Here is a 22,191-nt window from a genome sequence, read left to right as displayed (position 1 = left end):
AACAAATCTCTTTTCAAAATATCAAAAGCCTGTTCCTCTGATCTGCCTCGGAGGATTTGTAATTTCCAGCCATTTCAACGAGCTAAAAGGGCAAGGTGAAGTGGGGAAACAGAAAATGAGCCCAAATAGATAGTGCAGGTGAGATGACAGACATAACAGACTGCCCAAATCAAAGCAGCCACCAGAATGCCTTCTAAAACATATATGTACACAAATAGATCTGAACAGCTGGTAGAGCTGCCTTTGCAGTCATAACTTTCAGAAGAGGGCATCAAAATCCCTGAATTGCAATTGCACCACCTGGAACACAAGGAATCATTAAAAAAATGCAAGATTTTCTGCAAAGTTCCAAACTGGGAGTCAGCACTGAAGAACCAAAGCATTCAAGGATGTTGAGATGTGGGGCAGCAGCCTGGACCCCTTTGCAGTCCAACCAGCCAAGCCCAAGTGGTACCAATACCACAGGGAATACGTACCCGGAAATGAAAAATCCCAGCATAATCATCCTGGAATCCTTGGTCCTTTGGTAAAACATTTTCCAAAAATTGTTTTCTCAGTGTCAGGGAGCCCAGAGCAGCCAGCATCCAGCAGTCACCTCAGGGGAGGGAAGAATCCAGCGCATTCAGTCAGTTACTTGCTGTTCTGGATCACAGCTGACTCTTTAGAAAGAGAATGGGCTGCAACATCTAAGAACCACTTTGCTAAAAGCAATCAACATTCTTCTGTTTCCTTTTCCCCCTCCAAAATGCTGAAGCACTACCCAGGATTCACCAGCAATGTGCACTGGGAACCCTGCTGCCACCCAGACATCCTTTTCTACTTTCAGGCCGCTCCTATCTTCTGCAGTCATGTTGAGACTTGCTGTCCAGAAAACTCTTTAGGAAACCTTCAAACTTCTCAGTGGAGTGGGAAATGGGAAGGCATTTCTTCCTACGTGGGAGCAGAGCTGTCTCCAAAGACAAACATGGTCCAGGAGTTCAGGATGGAACTGACACAGGGTGCAGATACATACTCTGATACCGGGTAAGTATCAGAGGAGTTGAACAGAAAGTTCCACAGGAAAGAAAACACTGACAGTCAAATGAATACATTAGGATGGAAAGAAAAATTCAGTCCTATACCTATTGGAGCTGTGCCTACTTACACTTAGCTGTGTTTGACCCTTGTACTTGAAGCATCTGCCTCATCTCAGCTGGATCTCCATTTCTAAGCTTGGCCTTACACAGACAGAAGGCAGATGCCAGACAAAAGTAACAAAGATTTGAGCTGCTGCATTTGGGAATCGTGTTAAATATCTGCAATAAGTTGTGTGTGGACTTGTGACAGTCTGGATTGACCTGCACTGATTGTTTACTGCAGCTACCATGGTCCACATCTTCCCAGTGAGCACTTGGAATGTGGCAAAGCACTCACAGGTTATTGCTCTGTGCAGATCTCTTCCAAATCAAGAATATCACCTTACCTATTTCTCCTTGCATGATATCAAATCTGCTAATTCCGTCCATGATCAAATGAGGATTTCTCTGAAGTTCCTGGAGGAAAGAAAATGCAAATAACAGTGTAAGTACCCAGTTTTTGCCAGCAGTGTGGTTTTGCCCCTTGAAGACCTTGCCTATCTTTTCCACATCTGAAAACTGCTTTTTTGAGCCCTGGTGTTTTGCTGCCTGCCACCATCAAAATCAGAGGAGATACTCAGTCATCTTTTCTTTAATCTGCTCAGATACTCCTAGGGATGGGGACCTGGGGGTCGTGCTCCCTGAGTTTTCATTTGGGTTTCTCTAATGCTACTGACATCTTTCAGAGAGAGCTCTGAGCTTGGCAATAAAATCATGCAGTTTCCTGGGGCACAGCAGGGCAGAGAAACAGGTCTCCAAGCAAAGTGGAACAGAGTCTATACTTCAGCTCAGCAGTGGGTCTGGGAGCATTTTACACTCTGAGCCTTTTGTGTTTCCATTCAGGTCTAATACAGGTCATCCTGGGCTGCTTCTCTTCACTCTGGTGAGGAAGATATAGAAAGAGAGCTTAATCTCTGTCTGCAAAATCCCATAGGCCTGGCTGACATTTTTGATTCAGGGAGAATTTTCCTTGAGAGTCTTGCTTGGGCAGTGAAGGGGGAAGCACTTCGGAGCTTGGCTTTGCACACAGAAATGTGAACCATTCTCCCAGCTGTGTCTGCTATTGGCCTGGGACACCTGAGTGCTCAGGAAGGAATGGCCTCAGCATCCCCCATCAGTAACCCTTGGCACTCTCCATCATCTAAGGCTCTGTTTTGAAAGAGCAATCAGCCTGAAATAGGCAAGTCATCACAAAGGTAAGAAAACAAAGAGATAAAAGGAGGAAAAAAAAGTCCTGGTAAGAAAAATAATACAGCAGCCCTTCCCTGAACAGGCCCTGGCATTCCTTCTCCCCAGATGATCCGACATGGTGCACAAAAATGCCACCAGCTTACAATGTGACTCATGACTTGCACGGCTGCGTGAGCTCAGCATTAGCAAATGCTGTCAGCTTTCTGAAATGGCTTCACAGTGATCAAACCCCTCTAAAAAGTTTCCCTGTCAGGGAAATATGCAATGCAACGTCACTGCTCCAGGCTGGTGGGCAGATCATGCTCCCACAGCGCTGCTGATGTGGGGAAAGCAGCTTTGGCAGGAAAATTCCTTGAGAAATGCTTTCCTACAGCCATCCCCACCTATGCCAGGACTCTGGGGATTTCCAGCAAGAGATTTACCCATGGCATGGGAGCAGGCCTCAGACATGTGGCCACCATCAGCAGTGGTTGCTCACTGTATAAGGAAGAAGCAGCACTGAGCCTTTCTCCCTTCTGGTCTTTATCATCTTATCTTTATCTTATCTTTATCTTTATCCATCCCAGCTTTATCCTCTCCCTACCTCCATTTCCCATAGCAGTTTGTGCCCCTCACCTGGGTGAACTCAAAGCTTTCCACAAGCAGGAAAGATTAAACTGCATGGCAAGGCTTTGCACTTGCCCTTCCTTGTCTGTGTGTCTGACTTGCTAGCAGACATCCCAAAAAACCAACAGCATAAAGGAATGGGTATTTTTGTTTCCCTCATCATTTCTGAGGGCTTTGAAGTCTGAGTTGCCAGAAGCAGGGTGGCTGGGCTACAGTGCATAGCTGCCATAGGGGTAAGCACCATCCAGAAGCATGAGCCTGAAACAAATGGGAAGGCAGCTGTATCTTTATGGGATCCCCAAGGAAAAGGCCGATGTGCCAGGATGCTAAAGCTTATAAGTGCTCTGTGGATCCTGCTAGCCTGTTGTGGGAGCTGGCTGAAAAGTCAGCCCATTAGACGCCTCACCAAATATTCTATTGCCCACCAAGGTTTTTGACTCCCCAGTGAGCAAACAGGGATGAGCTGAGTCATTAAGCAGGTTCCTTGCTGAGACAAACTGGCAACTTAGTCCAAAACCAGAAAAGACATAATCTGAAGTCAGCCCCAGCCAGCACGCCTCAACTGTGCACACAGACATCTCTGTGGCTGTCAGAGGGAACACCCCAGGGCTGTGTTCCCCATCACCCACAGCACACGGAGCGCTGCTTCCAGGAGTCTGCACTCCCCACAGGTTCCAGGGCAATAACTGAGACACAGTACAGAGTGTGTTGTTTCCACTAGCCAGGGGAAGGGGCTGCTCAGCAGCTGTCTGAACCCACAGAGGGCTTCTGACAGAGCACTGTGATGGGTGCAGTGCTCTGGAAATCTGGACCTTTTCAACCGGGAGAAAAGGAAGTCTCCAATTAGCTCCTCTTCCTTCAAAGGCAAGAATACAGCAGTCATAAAACACCATATTGTCCATTATTGCAAAGCACAGCTAAACACGTAGTTACTGCTACACAAAATGTGCAAGCCTCACTATTTCCTACTGCTCGACTTGCATGACAAAGAGAGAAACCACAGCTTTAATTCTAAGTCTTATCCAGAAGCAGTACCCTGTTTCACTGAGAAATAATGAGGTTCTGTGGCATTTTCACCAAGACTTTTCAGTTTTAGCTGGAGGGGGAAAGAAGAGGGAGCTTAGGGAGGCATATGCAGTCTCTTCTCAGAGAACCTATGAGCCCAGAAGTGAAGGCAACCATATGGGCTACAAGTCAAGCACTCTGCCTGAACTCATCCCCCAGGACAAAGCTCTCACCACTCGCTTTCCCTGGCCTACTGAAGGCTTCATTATGTATTCAAGAGAAAAGAGTTCAAGTTCAAACCAGTCCATCCTCTAGAGCATGGTCTTACCACAGAAGTGCTGTTCATCTAAAGAGCAAGACAGAGAATTAATCTGAGAGGTGGAAGGAAAGTGTCCTATACATGCATTTGTCTCTAAATCTCTTTTTATAATTGCTTGAAACTTTTAGGGAAGAACAAGTCCCCAGAAGGAGCTGGAGGTGAGTAGTGTAGCTGTAGATCACGTGCAGACATGCAAAGGACACAGTCAAACAGTTCTGTGAAAAATTGGAAGCCTGGGATTTCCCAGGCAGTGTAAGCCAGTCTGGCTGCAGGCTGCTCTGGTTGGGTGCTGGCCACTTTCCCACACATTTTCCCACTGGCCCAGCATGATCCTTAGTGCAGGCACAAGGCCACTCAGGGTTAAGAGGCTGGAGCTGACTGTTTGCAGAACCACCCCCTGGTCATTTCACCTTAACCCTAAAATAAAACCCCAGCCCTGTTTCTGGTCCTGCTACAGGTCCTCATCCTTCCCTTCAGCTACACTTGTGTTGCTCCCTGCTGCTGCAGCCCTGCCACCCTTACACATGATCCTGCCATCGTGAGTCATGGTGCTCCCTGTTCAACACACACAAAGTTATGACAAATAAAAAGGCTTCTATTTATTGAGAGCCAAACTGTTCTCAGCTGGACAAATGTTAATTCAGCTGCACTGCTGTGCCTGTAATAGTGTTGCTGTGGATTAAGAAATAAATATGGTACTACAGTTCCCTGGGCTGAAGGCCCTGCCCAGCAGTGTGCTGAGGAGGGGTCACTCACACCACTGTCATACATCCCATAACCACAGGAAACCTCCACAGAAAAAAGACAGTTGGAATAACAAGAGAGGGCAGAACAAAGGGAAAGTTAGTGGAGGGTGGTGTGAGAAGTGGATGAGTGAGCTGGTTTTTTTTAGCCTGAAGAAAAGGAGGCTCAGAGGGGTGACTCTACATCTTTCTAAAAAGGGGGTGGTAGCCAGGTAGGAGCTACAGAGTCTCTGCTCCCAGGTAATAAGCTGCAGAAGAGGAGATGGCTTCAGGTTGTGCCAGGGCAGGTTCATCTTGGATATTAGGAAAAACTCATTCACTGAAAGGGTGGCCAAGCATTGGAACAGGCTGCCCACAGAGGTGGTAGAGTCACCTCCCTGAAGGTATTTAAAAGACATGTAGATGTGGAACTGGAGGACATGGTGGCTTGGCAGTGCTGGGTTAATGGCTGGACTCTATGATTTTAAAGGTCTTTTCCAACTCACACAATATAAGCTGTGCTGGGCCACACCAAAGGTCTGACGTGCAATGACTTGTCTCCGACAGATCAGAGAGGGAGGATAACTGAGCAAGCCAAAATTAATAGGAAAAACCAGACTGCTCTCAAGGGGTTTGCTTGCACTGACAGAACTCAATTCCCTGCTTTACAGCAGAATAGCTCAATTCTTAATTGCCTGATTTCAATACAAATGCACTGGTTGCTTATAAAAGCCATGTTCTGCTCCAGCTCTGTTTTACATTGGAAGAATGAGTTCACACAGGTGTGGAGCCCACAAATATGAAAGCTAAGTCCTGCTGGAGGATGGACTGATGTCAACAACCAGACAAAACCAGAAAGCAGCTCAGATTTTACCTGAAACCCATTTGCTTTGTGTGGCTCATTACTAAAACAAAGGAGGCAAAGACAAAGGAAGTGAACAAGGGAAGCAGCCCTGCGTACCTGGAGCCTTTGAGAGGCAGTTTCCTTAGAGGTCTTGGAACCTCTCCTTGGGATCATACAGTAAAAGCTGGAAGTTCCACGGTGTTAGCAGCTACCCTCCAGCCAACACAGCCATATAATCCTGCCTGAGACCCCCCCAGCCTGAGAAACAGGGAAGCAGGGCAGTCAGCAGACCATCACAGCAGCGCTGCTTTCCAATCCACCTAGGCTGCACAAATTCCCCCTCACAATCAGCTCTATCCAGTGGAGTCAGGAAATGCTACGCAAATAAACATTTTCCATCTTCCAGAAGGACAGATGTGATGGCTGGTGATGCACTGCAGCTTCCCCAGCCCACAGGGATGAACTCTGAGTCGAGGTCAGGTGCAATCAGCTGAGCAGGCAAGGGCTGAGACAATAGCAGCCTGGGGATGCTGCTCCCCTTCAATTACACTGATTGCACACGCACACTCAGACAGAACAGGGCGCATTGATTTTGATTTTCATCACGGAGAAACACTGAACAGGATCCAAGAGCCTCCTGGCCCCTGGAGAAGACTGGAGCTGTGAACTCCACCACAAACAGCCGGTGAGCAGCTTTGGCTCACGCCAGGGACTGGCCCCAGAGTGACAGACCTGCAGGACACCGCTATCCCTCGCTGCCACACATCTCCCGCAGCTTGCCTCATTAAAGCAGCTCGTGTGACAACCTGCATTTCTTTTTCCTCTCCTGCTTGCTTTTTGTAGGTTTTTCTTCCTTTTTCTCCTCTTCTTTTAGAGACAAGATTTTGGGTTAACTTCAAATTGCTGTCTAAATACTTGCCTGAATGAAATCTGGGTTTTTGTCCCCTCCAGCTACAGACAGGCCAAGGCTGAGGCAGTAGGAAATCCAGCTCAGCTTATCTGTCTAGAAAGATGCTAAATTCAAAATAATTTTTTAAAGGGTCCATTTTTTTAAGCTAGTTGCTGGATTCAAAATTCCTTAATGCCGATGCTAATTCTTGTAAATTTCTGGGAAATAAATAACAGGCAAAGGAACAAATAATCACCAAAAGCTATGGAGGATAACAATAGATATTCTGCTCCTGGAAGGTGGTTATGTTTTACTTGGGAAGGGACAGAGAAAGGGAATTAAAAACATGAGCAAGCCCTTTTACAAAGTGAGTGATTGAAATGATGGAACACTTTTCCCAGCTAACAGACATTGGCTCAATGTGTTTAATTTTCTCCTATGATTTTTAGGCGCTGAGTGCAGTAGCTCAGGGCTCTGGTATGACAACTAGGTGTATTCCTTGCCTGAGTTCACACGGCTTCTTCCTGCACCTTCCATCCAAGGAATTCTTTTGGACACCACCTTTCTCATCAGCTGACCCCAGACACCTGGGACAACACCCGAGGAGTCCGTGCCCTGATGCTCTGAAGGGACCGATGGTGCAGACAGAGCCCGTGTCAGCTCTTTCAGACAGTCCTGTCACCATCCACATCCCCACAAGTCACATTAGAGGCACTCAGGGATTCCTCCCGTGCTGATCCTCAAACTTCCACTGGCCACATTGCAGCTTTTCTTCCAGCTGCCCCCACATGTAACTGTCCATGCTAATCAGAGAACAGATCTTCTTATGCCAGCATCCCCTCATTCCATAAGGGAGCTACAGGGTCCCCAAGAGACCAAGGGTGAGCAGGGCAGGAGCAGCAGTCTGCAGCCTTGAAGATCCTTCAGAAAAGCCTTCAGCAACTTCACCCTGTGCCCATTTTAGCCTTCTTTTAAAGCATAAAGACCACTGAAGATCACAGACTATCCTTCACATATACAATGGGCACCATACTGAGCACAGTGCTATCCCCAGTGCAGGGCCAAGGCACTGCTGCACAAGTGGTAATCTCTCTCCCCTCACACATATCATATCTGAAAATATAACCAGTGTTAGCAGAAGTAAAGCATTCCACATTTAGCATCACCACAATTCAGATCATCTGGACCATCCTCCTTCAATCTCTTTTTGCATCTGCACAGTATTATGCACTATGATCAGAACAGAGAGAAATCTTTATCCTAAACATTAATTGAATAAAAATGCATATTCCACAGCAGTTAATCATTTCATGGCTTCCTCAGTTCCAATCAATAGCTTGTGTGAAGGAAAAGCAGCAAGCAATGAAAAAGAATTGGTCTGAACATATTAAAAAGAGCATCTCAGTTTTTAAAATCTGACATAATTCTTCACGGAGAATTTCCCTTTTATTGATCTTTAGAAAAGCCTAGCTATAGAAAATACTTCATTCAGTCTAAAATAGAACTTCTTTTCCATTTCTCAACACTGTTGGTGAGCCAAAGGAATAGTTAATTGTGAGGTCCTGCTGTATTTGGTACCTTCAGCCTGACCTCCAGTAATGCTTGCAGTACCACAGGAAAATCCCTGTTACAGGTTGCACGTTCCAATGGCCATGGATTGAGGGCCTGGGGACACAAACACAGCCTGAAGCAGTCCCCATCTGATGGGAAACTAACTACTGCAGAGATGGGAAAAGGGACATTCCAAATGCTGTCTTGGTGCTCCTGATACACCTTCCCTCCCTTTTCAGGCATGTGCATACTAAACAAGACCAGTTTCCAAGTCAAAAAGGTGTTTCTGGCTGTCACTGCTGACTGTCACTGTCTGAAATAAAGCTGTTTTCTCTCTACTTTATACATTACCCCCAGATATGAAGGCTCCAAACTCGGAGTGTAACTGGCAACTCTCTTGACAACGTACAAGGTAAAATAAAAGCAGCATGTTGCTCAACTGCTCAGTTGGATCTGGAACAAAGACAGCAGTTATAATTGCTATCTACCACTTAAATAACCAGATACTGCATGACAGTAAATGGAGGCTAAGAGATTTTTAGAACCAAGATGCCAGTCACAGGTACAATCCCAGACAAATTTATTTCGATGTCAGAGGGGGCTAATGGTGGAGGCTGAGAAAAACACAGATATAGGTTAAATTGGTCATGATTTGTCAGCAGGATACAACTGCACTGACTCTCTGGGAGATGTATTCAGGTAGGAAACAGTCCCTCTTGGGGAAATTATAGATATCTCTTGGCTGAGTTGTTTAGGTAGCTTAAACACCTGGGACCACATATCCTTAGAGTTAGCACTGCAGTGGCCTACAAACAAAGATTGTACAAACATTCCTGCATGGGTGAAAGGTGTCCAAATGAAAAACTTCATGTTTGGGGCACCACTACCTCCTCCTCTTCCTCCTAGGGGACCAACTCCCAGAGGCAGCTGGTCACAGCATTGGACTTTAAGGACTTAGGAAATGCAAACACAGCTTTATTTGCTTCCAGACCCCTCACTCAAAACATCTGCAGCTCCATAAACTAAAATAAAACACTGTGATTCAACAACTTCTTCTACCCCTGCTTCATTCTGCCAGGAAAGTGAGGCCACACTTGGATGTCACCACGACACAGCATGGCTGCTGTGGTGATGTTTGAGAATTTCTGGTTGGTCTCCTCAGGCAGCTGATGCCACTGCCCTTTATCTTGCATCTTGTCTGGCAAGGTGAAGCCTGCATGGTTGGGAGACATCTACAGGTGAAAATTTTGCTTAAACTGAGGAAAAAAAATAAAAAATGGGGCCTTCTTCAGCACTGGAACCTTGAGTTTCTGTTCCAGATGACCCAGTTGAGTCAGCAGTCTCAACTTTTTTCCCTTGTCATAGAAGAGCAGCTAGTGATGCTGTTTTAGCCTCTATAAAAGAACAAAAGGCTTTTCAGTGTTCACATCATGAACCCTGGGCCATGAGCATATGGTTTAATTTTTTGAAGGAGAGCTCTGGCAAAGCCAAGGATTTCGATCCTGCTCCTTCCTGAAAAAACACTCTGGAAAATTGTTGACTGCTGTAAAAAAATTCTTCAGAAGGAAAGTGCTGGGATGGAAAGGACATATGCAAATTTTTGAAACGAATTGCACAAAAACTTTTATTCACAACCTTAGTATTCATGGATTCATCAAAATAAAAGGGAATTCTCCAATACCTGCCTCACCTGACAAACTTCAAGCACTAGCAGCAGCAGATTCTGCTTTTGGCAAGGTACATCAGTCCCTTTGCACATGAAATAACTCTCAGGATATTAGAGTAGGATAGATGTTCATCCCACAGCACAGCACCTCAAAATCAGTGGTATTTGGGTTTCTAAGTCACTTTGTATGCTTTTGAAGTCCTACACTTCTGTGCTGCAAAAGCACAGGGGTGTTAGTACTTAAGACAACTGTATCATAACATTTTATTCCACTTTATTCAACTTTAAAATGCCCCTGGAGAGTCCTTTCTAATATCTGTGTTTGTCTTTTGTGAGTCTAATGCTTAGTTATCCTATTTTTTCTCTCTCAGACTGGAAACAGAGGCAACTAACTCCTCTCCCTTGCATTTTTAGTTACTTTCCTAATACAACCAACTTTCAAGAGAGATTATTCCCACCTGCTGTGAACCCATAAGCAGTGAGCTGGTGTAAAAAACACAGCACCAGCTGCACCCTCACCAGACACAGTCTTTGAAGGAAAACTGCCTAAGGAGAAGCCCAGACATTCAGCCTGTGGTAGGAGCAGCTTCTGCAGAAGAGAATGATCTCCTCATGGCACCTGCACAGAGGACACCCAAATATCTGCACCCAGCACCTCCACACCTACCAATCCATGTGCTGTGTTTCCAGCCTTTCCATGTGGGCATCCACATTTAGCAGCTCTGCAGGCTGTCCTGGCTACTCTGCTTCCCTTCTGGGATCCCTGAGTTTCAACATCCACGCTGGCTGCATCCTCCACTGCTGCTGTGCCAAGGCCACTGCTCTGCCAAGGTCCAGCACACCCTCACTGCCCTCATGCATCTGCCATCCACAGAAACATTTTCCTGTTGTTTTGTGCTGGCTCTTTTCAGTCTCACAGTCACTGTCTCTATGCTCTGAGGCATTGCCTCCAGGGAGATGAGCTGGTTCATCCCAGCCCAGGGAAGCCAAAGGCCCCAGGCACTAGTGGTGTGCTCAGCAAAACCCAGAAAAAGGGCAGCACGTGGCTCATCCAGGAGCTGCACCAGCAGCAAATGGTACACAGCAGTGCTGTACAGAGCTGTTGGACCACAGGAAGATTTCCTAAATTAGGTCCTAGGATAAAAGAGCTGAGCATGTGATTCCGCCTCCCATTCTAAACTTCCATATGCCAGATGATAACTGCCTATTAAATTGCAACTGGGAATCAGCACACAAACGTACTTCATCTCCTGCCTTGTCCCAATTACTTTAAAATAGGTATTGCTGAGTCAGTCGCTTGGATCACAGAAATCAGAGATCTTCAATAGAATTTAACAACTTTTCAGGTTTGCACAAAATCCTCTAGAAGCAGATCAAAGTGGGAATAGCAGCTCTAGTTAGATTCACAGGTGGAAGCAAACTTCCTACAAAAATGTACCTAATGAAATCATTAATGTTGCAGAGGTTATCTTCCCTCCACACATCCCACAGCAAGCATCCCTCCTTGCAATAGTGCTTCCAGTGTTCCCCTTGATGTCTGCTTTCCTGCTCAACACAGACCTCCCACCCCAGAGTGGAGGCCTTTAGCCCCTGGCCATCAGTGCTCCCACTCAGCAGCAGTGCCACAAAACACCCCAGCTGGTGGAACTCACCGTTGGCCTCTTCCATTGTATTTGCCAGAGCTTCTCCTCCGGGAGCAGGCTGGGACCGATGGAGCTGCTGTGAGCGGGGAAGGTGGCATCCTCAAAGAGCAGCCCTTGGCTCAGGCACAGGGCTCGCAGCTCTTTGAAGTCCTGGCTGTTAAATTTCTTCAGGTTCTGGAGGCTTCCCGTTGCTCCTGTGGTTTGCCAGTCCTGCTCTGGGATCGGAGCGGAGCTGGGGGCGAGCATCGTGCCCCTTTCCTGTGAGGGAGAGACAGGGACTCCCATCAGTCTCCCGATGCACAGGGGTGCTTCAGGAGTGTGTGGGATAACACCTCCCCCTCCCACCAGCAGGACTGGGGAGCAGCAGCTTGCAAAACCGAGGGCAGCCACAGTGACAAAATCCTTATTAGCTGGAAATGCATGGGGAAAGAGCAGTCGTCAAATCCCAACTGGTTTATCTTAAACCAGTGCTGTCAGTGCTACAAATTCAATTTGGAGTCTTCCCTGAGGACAGAGCAAAGCTGTTAGTGAGCTGCTGCGTGAGCACTGAGGTACAGCTGCAATAAAAAGGAGCACAGGGGAGGGAACAGGAGCTGCAGGGGAGTGGGAGTGTGAGCAGGGACGATGCCCACAGGACTCTTTTGGTCAGGTATCACAGCTGTGCCCAGGGCACAGGATTTCAAGTTGCTGTTTAAACTGGGAAGTCATTGCATGGCATTCCAGTCCAAAGCATGGCCGAACCCCTCTCTGTTAGTGTGTCTAACAGAAAGGGGCACTTTAATTAAGAAAATGAACATTTCATACATGCAGTGAAACCCTGGACTGAACAGATGTGTTAATACACCTGCTGGCACAGCTAGGGATGGATACAGGGGCCAACATCTCCTGTTGAGGGCTTTGTCCCTTTACAGGTGTCAAAAACTACAGGAGGATTCCTGCTATCAAAGATCTACTTTTGTTCCAAGGGGAGGTAAGTTCATCTTCCATGGAGACACTGGACTGTGGGATGGGAGAGCTTTGAGGACAGGAGTGGGAGAAGGGCAAAAGAAAGATGGAAAGCTGCACATTTGGAGGGGCTAGTGGCACTGGAGCTTAAAGAAAGCAATTTGTTCTGTCCAACCAGAGCACAAGTTTTGAGGTGTGCTCCCCAGAGCCACATGGATGTCCAGACACCTGGGCACCACTTCCTGGGGATCTCCCTTCAGCTGAAAGGTTCTGTGGTGGTTTCAGGGTTCAGAGATGTAGCAGGAAGGTTGTGCAGCCTGCCTTGGCTCCTGGTTCCTTCAGCTCCTATTGTCACACAAAATTACATGTTGCTGGATACAAATGTGATTCAGGGTCCACAGCAGTTTACATTCTTTATTCCCATTTTCCCTCAAAAAACCAAAGTACTAACTTATCCTGAGATATATTTCCCCTTTTGCCTCTTTCATTATGAAAAGAGAAGCCCCTTATCAGCAGACTTTTAAAGGAAGAATCGCTGTGATCCTCTTCTGACATCTTCCTTTATAGATGCCACCACACTTGATCCAGGGATTCCTGCCCCCACTTGCTGGCTTCCACTTAAGATGTACCTTCTCATAAACTAGCACTGGAAAATCCACCACATGCCCTGGGCAAGCCTCATCTACAGTTAATTAATTTTGCTGTGCTGTTTTCTAACCTGAAGTCACCTAGTTTCACTTTGCAGTAACCGGATGCCATAGTTCTTCTGGTTGGTTGGTTTGGTTTGCTTGTTAGATTTTTTTGTTGTTGGTGGTGCTTAATTTTTTTGTAGATGAAAGGGCTCTTTTCTACCAAACAAACTTATCTGTGGATCTGAGATGTCCCTGATGCTGCATAAATAAAGCAGATGGTTCCAGTAAGAGCAAAGCCTCAGGTTTTTATTGTGAATTCTTCCCACATGTCAAAAACACAGTTTGGCCACAATGAAGGTGTGACACCTTCAGGTGTGAGCCCCCCACTTCCCTCCCTACACCCTTTTTACTCAGTCTCATCACCTTTCTCGGTGCTTCAAGTCACTTATCCTCCTGGCATGGTAACAACAGCCTAAACAAATAAGTGGTTTTGCATTTCATTGTTTTAATTAAAAGCCCCACAAAAAAAAATCCAAAACCACCCTCGGCCAACAAGAAGAGAGAGCATTCCCCTTGGGTTTGCATTTTTTAATACAATGGAAATAAATCTCTTTTAATGTACCATAACACGACAAGGGAATGGCTTCTTAACAAATACTCATTTGAAACTGTGCCCAGGCTCCGTGCATGCTAAGATCTATTTCTTGAAACAGTGTTCCAGCAAAACTGATTACTAATTCCAAAACTCAAATTAAAATTAACAGAGCTTGAAGGCTGGGTCTGACACGCGTTCCCTCTCTTCTGACAGAGAACAAGAGTTTTTAGCGTGTGTGTGTGTGTGTGTTTAATTACGTTGTTTAACGTATCGGGATTAAATTAGCTACCAGACTGAGGAAAATAACACACTTAAAAACTATTCCCTTGCAGGAATATCTTCATCAGCACAGACACACGAGTTCTACACCCACCCATGCCCCTCTGCAGGCAGCCCATGGGGTCAGGAGCTGGCTAGCAGTGCCCTGGCTGCTCCAACACGCTCAGATGGCCACTTCTTTTGGAGCAGCATCCTGAACCCTAGCCACAGCTCTCCCACGTGGCTCTCACGGGTCCGTCAGCAACAGCAAAGATCGCAAAAGTTGTTAAATCTGAGTATTACCTGCTTGGTTGGGGAGCTTCTTGCTGCTACTGGCCTCAAGAGCCAGAAAGGCTTTCAAGGGACAGAGTTACAATGGAATGATACCGGATTTGTTTCCCTTGGACTGCTCCCTGCCACAAGATGCAAGGAGGAGAGGGAGGGATTTCAAACGCTCACAAAAGCTGGTTCAGACATATTGTCAAACTCCAAAGAAAAGCAAAGAGGCTGCCACTCAACTAAGGAAAGAAATTATTATTCAGAAAGGGGTAAACATTTAGGAGGGGCTAAACAAACATTTACCTAATCCTGCTATCTCCTTCAACACTCTTACTTATCTGAAATGGAGAAGGGAATCACACATCACACCCAACTTTGTACCTGCTGCTCTTTTTTGGTTCCTTTTCCTTCTCAGCAGAGGGACATCCGTGTTGTCTGTCCCTGAGGAAGGGGCAAACAGCAAAGATGGAGGGAGAGAAAGTAAGCAGAGGAAAATCTATGTGGAGAAGGATAAAAAGAGATCAAGTGATGCAGTTGGAAGGGATGGGAAGGAAAGAGGAGTCTCTGAGCATAGCAGGGCAAAAAGGTTGATGACTCCTGCAGAAATCCATGAGGGAACCCCAAGCAGCCACCATTCTCTGCACTGAACAGCTTAAAAGGCAGCAGTGAAGGTGTGTCCTGTCTCCCTCCAGCTCTCATTCAGGAAAGATGTCAAGCCACCACTATAATCAGGTACTCAATGGTGGCAAATGCTACTGACAGCTAATTACACTTCACATAAAGATTTATGTCACAGTACAGACATCATTTCCTTCAATGGCTTTGGTATTTTTCATGGAGTAGAAAGTAGAAATAGGCAATTAGAAACCACGTGTACTTCATAGCTGAACCTTCTCTTCTCCACTGATTTTCTCAAAACATTTCTATTATATATTGGCTTAGGTGAATTTCTATACTTTAGAAAGAGCAACTAATTTTCTCAAACACAACAAAGAGTACCAGAAGAGTTGAAAAGCCAGCAGCCCTTCTTCCCGTTTCCTCTCAAACATTCCAAACTATTGAGCTACATTTATTTCATCTCCCCATAATATTCAATATATGCTACAGTAATGCCAGCATTCTTTCCTCTAAGATCCTGTCATTCACATACTTGAAGCATTTAAAAAACTTCAGGGAGTCAGTTGCAGGATTATCTTGTAATGAAGGAAAGTGTGAGTATATTATCTCTCCTAGCATTCAGAGGACAAAACAAATGAGAGTCAGCAGCCTCCTGCAGAGACAGAAAGCTGAGGAGGCAGTTCAGGGACCAGAATGTGGGCATCCCAAACCCCAGATGGACAGCAGCTCCTTGTACACACCATGTGCAAAAGCCTTGAGTACCACAGAAAATCAAAACCAAAGCCAGGCACTCTGGCAACCCTCCAGGAGATTACTTTTCCAGTGGCATCTTGCACGACCTTCTGCTCCAAACAGCCTGTGAAGTACTCCCTTCTGGCTATTTATTAAGTCAATTTTCTTCTCGTTTTGCATACACAGCATAGGACAGTTCCAGATACCTTTTTTCTACCTCATTTAACAGCAGCCTACAGTAACTATAGCGTCCTCCTCATCTTAGAATCTCTGCTCCCACTTGATCCAATTACTTCTGACAACTTACCGTTTTACAAAGGAGACTCTTTCTAGGATGGCAAATTCGTCTTTTCTTTCCCTCCAGGTAACATTAAGGATAGGGACTCTTAATTTATTCCATCTCTCCAAGGCAAATCCCTCTCAATGTGTCTGTGGTGCTTTTCCAGCCCTATTAACTCCTATTTCACCTGCTTCATCTTGTGCTAAATAAAACAGCAAAGGGGTGTTTTTTACCTGCAGTGCCTCCAGCGTCACTCCAGCCAACACCAACAGAGACCCAGGGGCTGGCACTGTCCCTGCTCTCCTTTATAGGGTGGCTCTTGCCACACCTTGAGTAAACGTAAGCAAATTGAAGTTCAACAACCCATCTGGCTTGGCTGTAATAGTTTCATACACATATCACCATGAAGATACACATATGTAGACATAGATATGCACACATTTCTATTAGCCATGTACCGTGAATTGTCTATCCACCTACGTTTGTGGACAGCGTCCTGTGGCCAGCTAGCTGCAGTTATTCTTAGGGAAAACAGGTTTATTTGCACCTCTCATCTGTTTTCCTCCTCCCCAAAGCACCAGGAAATGCAGTAATCATTGTGGATCCAGGCACAGCCTGGCAGGACTCACCACAAGACAAGTTATCAGAGGTGCGTGTCATTCTTTCTGCAGTAGTAAAAGAAGCAGGTATTTTTAGGCCAATGCCTGTTAGCATTTATGCTGGGCTCTTACTTAAATTCCACATCAGTTCACTTGGGCAGCTCATTTCCTCCAGGACTTAGAGAAAGTAGAACTTAACCTTTTATTTAGGAGGGGACTGACCTCCATTATCCGAGAGCCCAAAGACAAATAATTAAACAGTATCTAGCAAAAATATGGAAATGTTTATTTTTGGGAGACAAAACTGAGATAGCCTAAAGGGGCCCAAAATTCTAGGGAATGTGGGCAGCATGTTCTCAGGGACACATTCCCTGGCAGCAATCCTAAGTGTATTCCTACAGCCTGGAAACACGTGTTTGAAGAGACAACGATGCAACCTTGCAATAAAGCAAACCAACAGCACCCTGGGCCGTACGAGTTGCACCACAGTGGGTCAAGGCAGGGGACCCTTCCCCTTTGCACAGTACTTTTGGGATGATATCTGCAGAGCTGTACCAAATCTGGGGCTGCCCAGTGTAAGAGGGGCACTGAAAGTGCAGCAAGTCCAGCAGAAACCCAGCAGGATGGTCAGGGGGCTGGAGCACAGGGTGTGAGAGAAGAGAGCAAGAGAGTTTGTCTGCTCAGCCAGGAGGGACACCTAATTGCACCCTCCCACTATCCAAAAAGTTCCAGAGCAGGTGGAGACAGGCTGTTCTTGAAGGTGCAGAGCAGATGGACAGAGGCAAGAGCCACAAGGAGCAGCAAGGAAAGTGACACGTGGCTGGAGGCAAAAAGGATCTGCAGAGTGGCTCAGGCCAGGCACAGGTGCCCAGGGAGCCTGGAGTGTCTCCACCCTTGGAGATACTCACGTGGACAAGGACATAAGCAGCATGACCTAACTCAGGAGTCAGTCTGCTTTGAGCTGGAGAGGAACTCAAAGACTCAAGAAATTACCCTCTCTTTTTCTAGCTACCACAGCTTGTTCATGAAAAGTGAAGTTACTCTGCAGTGAATGTTCATGAAGTTTATCTTGGGGATTAACAGCAAAATTTACCAATCCAGAGTTCTTTACTTATCCAAAGTAATCCTCCAATCATTTGGGCTCAAGAATTTTCCCAAACAAGACTTTCTGTTTGGTCTGCAGTCTCTTTGAGCTGGGATGTTAACAGTTCACATAGCAGCTGGCTCCTAGGAGCTGTGGGAGATGAGAACATAAAAGTGCTCATGAAAAAGACAGCTCATCTTCATCAGTGTTTACTATAGTTCTGTGGGTCTGAAAGCTGGGTACTGCACTCTGCCTGCTCGTATTTAAGGGCTTTCATTTCCTCACGAGATCCCAGCATTTAGCAAGCTCTAATAGGAAACACATCCATGTAAATTAGAGCAAACGCTGCCTCAGAGGGCAAAACAGGTGCAGTTTTCCTTTAAGAGCTGTTTTCCCTAACCACTACATAAATAAAAGCTGATTGCACCAGAAGCAGGGAGCAAAGATTTCCTTCATTGCAGCAAAGGAGCTGTGAGGTGATAAATGCCATAGCTGCTGGCTCATCTGACAGCACACGGCTGTTAATCGCCTCCTCTCTGGGGAAACTGCAGGTATATCCCCCTCCAGGTATGGAGATTCATTGTCTGGAACTGATATCTCTGCTTAAATGGTGGATTAACATGATTTAAGAAATATTCATTGCAAAGTTGATTAGAAAGCCCCATCACCCACCTGGCAGGAGATTTCAGTTTTTGCAGCATGAGCCCATTTTGAGATTGTCAGCTTTTCTGCAGAAGGCTGTATTGATGTGTCCATTTTCGCAGTGGCTCCAGAGAAGGAAACCCAGAAGGCTGAGGGATTTATATGTAGTAATGAGCCTTGGGATTATTTCCTATCCTAAGTGTCTGTGGAAACCTGCAAGAAAAAAAAAAAAAATGAAAAAAGAGAAGGATTTGAGTAAAAAGCACAGGGCTGTGCATGGGGAGAGCAGGGGTATTTTCTTCCAGTGGTACCCTGTGAGGTACCACTCTTGTGCCAACAATTGCCAATAATTCCCCTGACTTAAAGTTTGCTTTTGCAGAGTAGGGATATGAATCCATCTAAGGGTAGTTGGATCACTGAAAAATCAAAACTCCTTCTGTGCTGGGAGTCACCACCTCAAGGCTGGTAAAGCCCAAATAAAGGAGAGCACCATTACTTCAGACTTCCTCTTTCACTGGGTACTGGCACCAGAGGGCAAATACCAAAAAGTGCTGTTGAACCCAGGTTTTCCATGAAGCCAACATGGCTTGTGGGGTCTCAGCTGGCACCGCAGATTTTCGGAATTTATTGAATCTTTATTCCTCTCTACCCTGGGATAAAAACACATAAAAAATTTGTACCACACAGGGGCCCTTTTAAAACAGATTTTAAACTAAACACATGTATGTCCTCTTTGCCTGGCTTTCCTGAAGGTAGACTGTTCTCCTGGATGGACGTCATGGTCTGCTGTGAGTTCACTCACCCCCCCCACCACGAGATCAGGAAGAGAACTGGAAGAGTAAAAGTGAAAAAACTCATGGGCTGAGCACAAGACACCTCAAAAGGCAGAGGAAAAGCCATGTGCACAAGGAAGGCACAACAAGGAATGAATTCCCTGCTTCCCAAGGGCAGGCAGGTGTTCAGCCACCTCCTGGAAAGAGAGGCTCCATCACACACAGCAGTTACTGGGGAAATCAGTAACTCCAAATATCCCCCCCTTCCTCCTTCTTCCCCCAGCTTTATATGCTGAACATGGCTCCCTGTGGTGTGGAATGTCCCTTTGGTCAGTGGGGGTCAGCTGTCCTGGCTCTGTCCCCTCCCAGCTCCTTGTGCACCCCCAGCCCCTCACTGCTGGCTGGGGTGAGGAGCAGAAAAGGCCTCGACTGTGTGCAAGCACTGCTGAACAATAACAAAAACATCTCTCTGCTATCAGCACTGGTTTCAGCACAAATCCAAACTGTAGCCCCACACCAGCCACTGTAAAGATGAGCTGAAAGCAGCACAGTAGCCAGCAGCATGTCTGGAGTTTGGCATCGTCTTCCAAGGCTGTCTAGGGAGGAACTGCACAACTTTGCCCAAGTACTAGTGGAAGCCTTGGCCTTAAGGAAGGGAACTCTCCTCACTCCACCCACAGAGCTTCTGCACTGAAGTATGAAGACTGTTATTTTTTGCAATGCTTCAGACATATGCCTTAATTTCTTACTTCTGCTGCTCTTACCCCTGTGAAGATCACACTCTTTTTAGCAGAAAGGCTCCTAATTTACACCACGGTAAATAAAAGAAACAGGCTGGGAAATTTTCCAGGGTAGTGAACACAAATAGGTTTTGTGTAAAAGAGGAATCATCCTTCAATCATTGTCACATTTGTTGCAGTGATTGGGCATCCCACTGTTTTTGCATTATGGGACTAATGTAAGAATACTATCAATCCATTTCATTTCCTCATTCATAATTTTGTATATAGGTCAAGTGTTACCATTTATTTGCTTCTCTTACACAAATGCAGGGGAGCTATGATTAATATTAGTCATAAACAAGCTCCTTTGCTCTGTGTTTATGCACTCCTATTTCTGGCAGGACCTGCCCTTCTAAAACATAAACTTTTATGACTGCAAAAACTATCAGGCAAGTAACAAAGTCCTACTTCAGCATCTGTTTTTACCCAATCCTCACCCACGAGCTGCTCCTCAGTGCAAATTCACCACGAGCTGCAGCACTTTTGCCATATTCACATATGAATCATTTTGCTCATAAATGAAGTACAACTGTTGCTGGAGTGAAATGTGGCAGCTGCTTAACAGTACATAATGAATCCACAGAGCTAGATCCTACTGCCACTTGGGGGAGGGGGGACTTGGTTTGAAAAATATCTCTCTCCAGAGCCCTGTTTTCAGAAGAAATATCCACCGACTTCAGAACCACAGTGGGAATTCTTTGAGAATAAAAATAAAAATAAAAAAATAGGCAGCCTGCTACTTACACCCATATTAGCACTAGAATTTCCCGGTGGAATATTTTTCCTTCAGAAAAATGCAGTTCTGTCAAACATGAAAGACGCTAACAATGAATTTTCACCACGAGAAAGACACAAACATTTCAATAATGCCACTGGGCTCCATTCTGATTTTGCAGTACTTGCAATTTTTGCTTGTGAAAACCCCATCACTTCAGGCTCATCTCTGCATTATCCAGAAGGTTTAACGTTGAAATGTAAAAAAGATTTCAAGTGTTATTGCAATAGCTCTCTGCATTTGGTCTGACGTTATTTTTAAGAACGCGATTCCCCAGGAAATTTTGGACTTTGTTTTTCATCTGAATGAGGAACAGAATATTACAGCACTTTGAATACTAAATCTCTACAAAACCTCTACAAAAGTTTGGCCCCCCAGCAGGCAGCAGTGAAACTCTCCTTGAGAATAAGCCCATCCTATCACCAGGAGTAAGATCAAAGCATTTTTTAAACACAGCCATCATGACATTGTCCTTGCAAGCGACAGGGACTCCCATCTGGTCACAGCAGTGCTGTTTTGCTTTACCAAACCTTGCTGGCAACTGTTTGGAAAGGTAAGTCAAGGAGCGCTTTTTCTTCCTCTCTCCTTGGTGTCCCTGATCTCCTTCTTCATAAGCAGCTTTTGGGTCCCAGAGACAGCCCTTTGTGGGAGGCACATCAAAATGAGGCTGTTTTCATCAGCATATTAGCCTTTATTTGGCATTTCTGCCTTCAGCCTTGCTCAGGCCCTGTGGGTATGAGAAAATTTATTTCTTGCTTTTTTTGTTTTGTTTTTGTCTTGCTGTGAACAGATTGTGACAGTCTCACATTTGTTTGTTTTCCAGAAACATTCCTGCCATCCTCTAAAGGAGAATCCTTCCCAAAAACATTGCAGGTTCCCAGTCCTCACCTCGCCTTTGCCGACTGCTGACATGCCCTGCAAAGCACAGCTTCCCCTTCCTTGACATCTTGCCATTTGTAAGGTGCCAACAAGGGTGTGCTGCTGGCATTCCACCTTTCCTCCTTGCTGTCCACCTCTCCTCCTCGCTCCCACAAGACAGCCAACACCGGGAGAAATTAAAGGCTGCAACTTGAGACAAGCCAGACAGCTCCTCTGGGATTCCACGTCCCCCAGCACGGACCCAAAACCTGGAAATGGGGTTAATACCCAAATCACTGCAGAGGGATCTGAAGCTAAATTATGGCAAACCCCAACAGTGTCCCAGGGGAATTAGGACCATGAGTTGGCTGGAAGTCACGGACATGACACCCTGGCCTTGTCCCCCAAGAAGTGCTGGTGGAGCTTCTCCCCCCACAGTGTCAGCTTGTGCTGACAGTGTTGGACATTGTTTGAACATACTGCTTCCACCAAACACAGATAATGGCATAGAAAGAGAAATTCAATTAATCTCTCAGACTAACAGCTCCATTACCAAATTCCTGCAAATTTAAAATATTAGAAAAAACAGAAATCATATGTTTTTGATGACTATGGCTTCATCTTCTCTTGATCCAACAGATGTGACCTCTCCTGAAGCAGTAGTACCCAAGCATACACACCTGCAAGGTACCTAGGCAGTTTAAAAAGAAAGGCTGTCTTGAAAGAGGATGGTGAGATATCTACAGACCTGATGGTAATGTCAGAAAAAATTTGTGTTCACCTCAGTT

At 45.7% G+C, this 22,191-nt stretch overlaps 1 protein-coding gene across 15 annotated transcripts in view; it reads right to left on the bottom strand.

Moving 5' to 3' along the window:
• CAPN13 (calpain 13) overlaps positions 1-22,191 on the bottom strand; it is a 70,300-nt gene that overhangs the window by 32,263 nt on the left and 15,846 nt on the right. For 6 of the 15 annotated variants that reach the window (XM_086870918.1, XM_086870909.1, XM_023922937.2 and 3 more), the window contains 4 exons: positions 18,246-18,428; positions 11,561-11,809; positions 1,463-1,532; positions 477-595 (listed from right to left, as the gene is read on the bottom strand). In XM_086870918.1, coding sequence (XP_086727044.1) covers positions 477-595; positions 1,463-1,532; positions 11,561-11,809; positions 18,246-18,329 — 522 coding nt within the window. In that variant the 5' untranslated portion in view covers positions 18,330-18,428. Of the gene's footprint in view, positions 1-476; positions 660-1,462; positions 1,533-11,560; positions 11,810-16,123; positions 16,192-16,519; positions 16,694-17,582; positions 17,724-18,245; positions 18,429-22,191 lie in introns of those variants that run through there. The other 9 variants (XM_023922940.2, XM_086870984.1, XM_023922939.2 and 6 more) reach the window with 7 other exon arrangements.

The sequence above is a fragment of the Cyanistes caeruleus genome, chromosome 2 (genome assembly GCF_971803275.1).
Source record: "Cyanistes caeruleus chromosome 2, bCyaCae1.hap1.1, whole genome shotgun sequence".
Taxonomy (NCBI): Eukaryota; Metazoa; Chordata; class Aves; order Passeriformes; family Paridae; genus Cyanistes; species Cyanistes caeruleus.
Note: the sequence above shows the minus strand (reverse complement) of the source record. Positions and strands in the feature narration are given on the sequence as shown.